Here is a 1,210-nt window from a genome sequence, read left to right as displayed (position 1 = left end):
TCGATCCTCCAAATAGTTTTACCTATTTTTCAATCTGTTCATGGTTAGATCACTCAGTTTCGGGTCTTATTTATATAACTAAAAAGCTTTTTAAAACTTGATTTATCTACGCCTACTTTATTAAATTAAGCTTGCTATAAAAATAAACTTGCTGGCCCATTATGCAAAAGGTACACTGTCACTTTTTAAAAAAGTTCCAATTGATTATTAACATTAAGTTTCAGAATTATTTCAAACTCAAAAGTTCTTTTTCACCTTTCCTTTACAGTACTTGTTCACTATCGATCATTAATTTTTAAAAGGTTTTGAGGGTGGTTCCCCAATATTCAAAAAAGATTACACATACCTCTTTTTACTATAATAAAATTAATAATTATTCTACAGGACTTTCACCTTCTTAAGTAAATTTTTCAAAATTTTTCAAATAATTGTTTTAGTTTTATAAACCTAATTTCCATTTTCATTCGTCATTACTCACAGAATCTCGTTTGATTTTTTTAACAGTTACTTAGATATTTCAATTCACTGTTTTTAAAATTTCACAAAGAAAGCAGAATGGAAAGTGAGATTAGTGAGTGACCGTTCCGTCATTTATCCTTCCTATACTTACCCTCGCACGCCATCCGAGACCTCCAGCTGGTCGGCGCATCTTCTGAATCCTGGCGCCAGATTCATTGAATTTAACACTCTCACGTGACCGTCATGGTGACCAATGGTCACAATGGTCACTGACCCTTGTGGCGCTGCTGCGGCAATCGCTCCAGCGACACTGGGGTTTGGTTTGCGTAAGTCGGAGCACTGCTACATGTATTATAACTAGCCGAGCGCCGCCGCTACGCGGCGGTAGTTTAGGTTTAGTTCTACTTACTTTGGCCTTCCTGCCTCCGCTCCGCTAACTATTGAAAAAATCGATGTGTACCTAAATCGATTTTTTTAATATATTAATTTGGGTCAGCATCATGCTACCTGATTTAAGAAATAAAAATTCTAATGATCTTATATCAAGATTCTTGATGCAATCTCTTTTTTATTGCTGGCTTTCACTGAATCTTCATACTCCATCCAAAACCACCAGCACTTCAAATAACACTTATACAAACGCTACACAATATGTTTAGTTTAGCGTCGTGCTCGATATAACGGGCCATTTCTGAGCCGCTATGAAATAGCTCACATCAGTGCAAACGGTAGTAACTACTTACACCGTTCA

The 1,210-nt window shown here is 36.2% G+C and overlaps 1 protein-coding gene across 1 annotated transcript; it reads right to left on the bottom strand.

Moving 5' to 3' along the window:
* Positions 1-336: 336 nt before the first annotated feature.
* PITG_21737 (uncharacterized protein) lies at positions 337-798 on the bottom strand (the record flags this gene model as incomplete). The annotated part of the gene is made up of 2 exons (XM_002894783.1): positions 337-355; positions 611-798. Coding segments are annotated over 2 exons (207 nt in total), but the record flags the coding sequence as incomplete, so codon positions are not given.
* Positions 799-1,210: the final 412 nt, after the last annotated feature.

The sequence above is a fragment of the Phytophthora infestans genome, genomic scaffold, assembly GCF_000142945.1.
Source record: "Phytophthora infestans T30-4 supercont1.471 genomic scaffold, whole genome shotgun sequence".
NCBI classification, from domain to species: domain Eukaryota; phylum Oomycota; class Peronosporomycetes; order Peronosporales; family Peronosporaceae; genus Phytophthora; species Phytophthora infestans.
The sequence above is the reverse complement of the archived record's forward strand: the minus strand, read 5'-3'. Positions and strand labels throughout refer to the sequence as shown.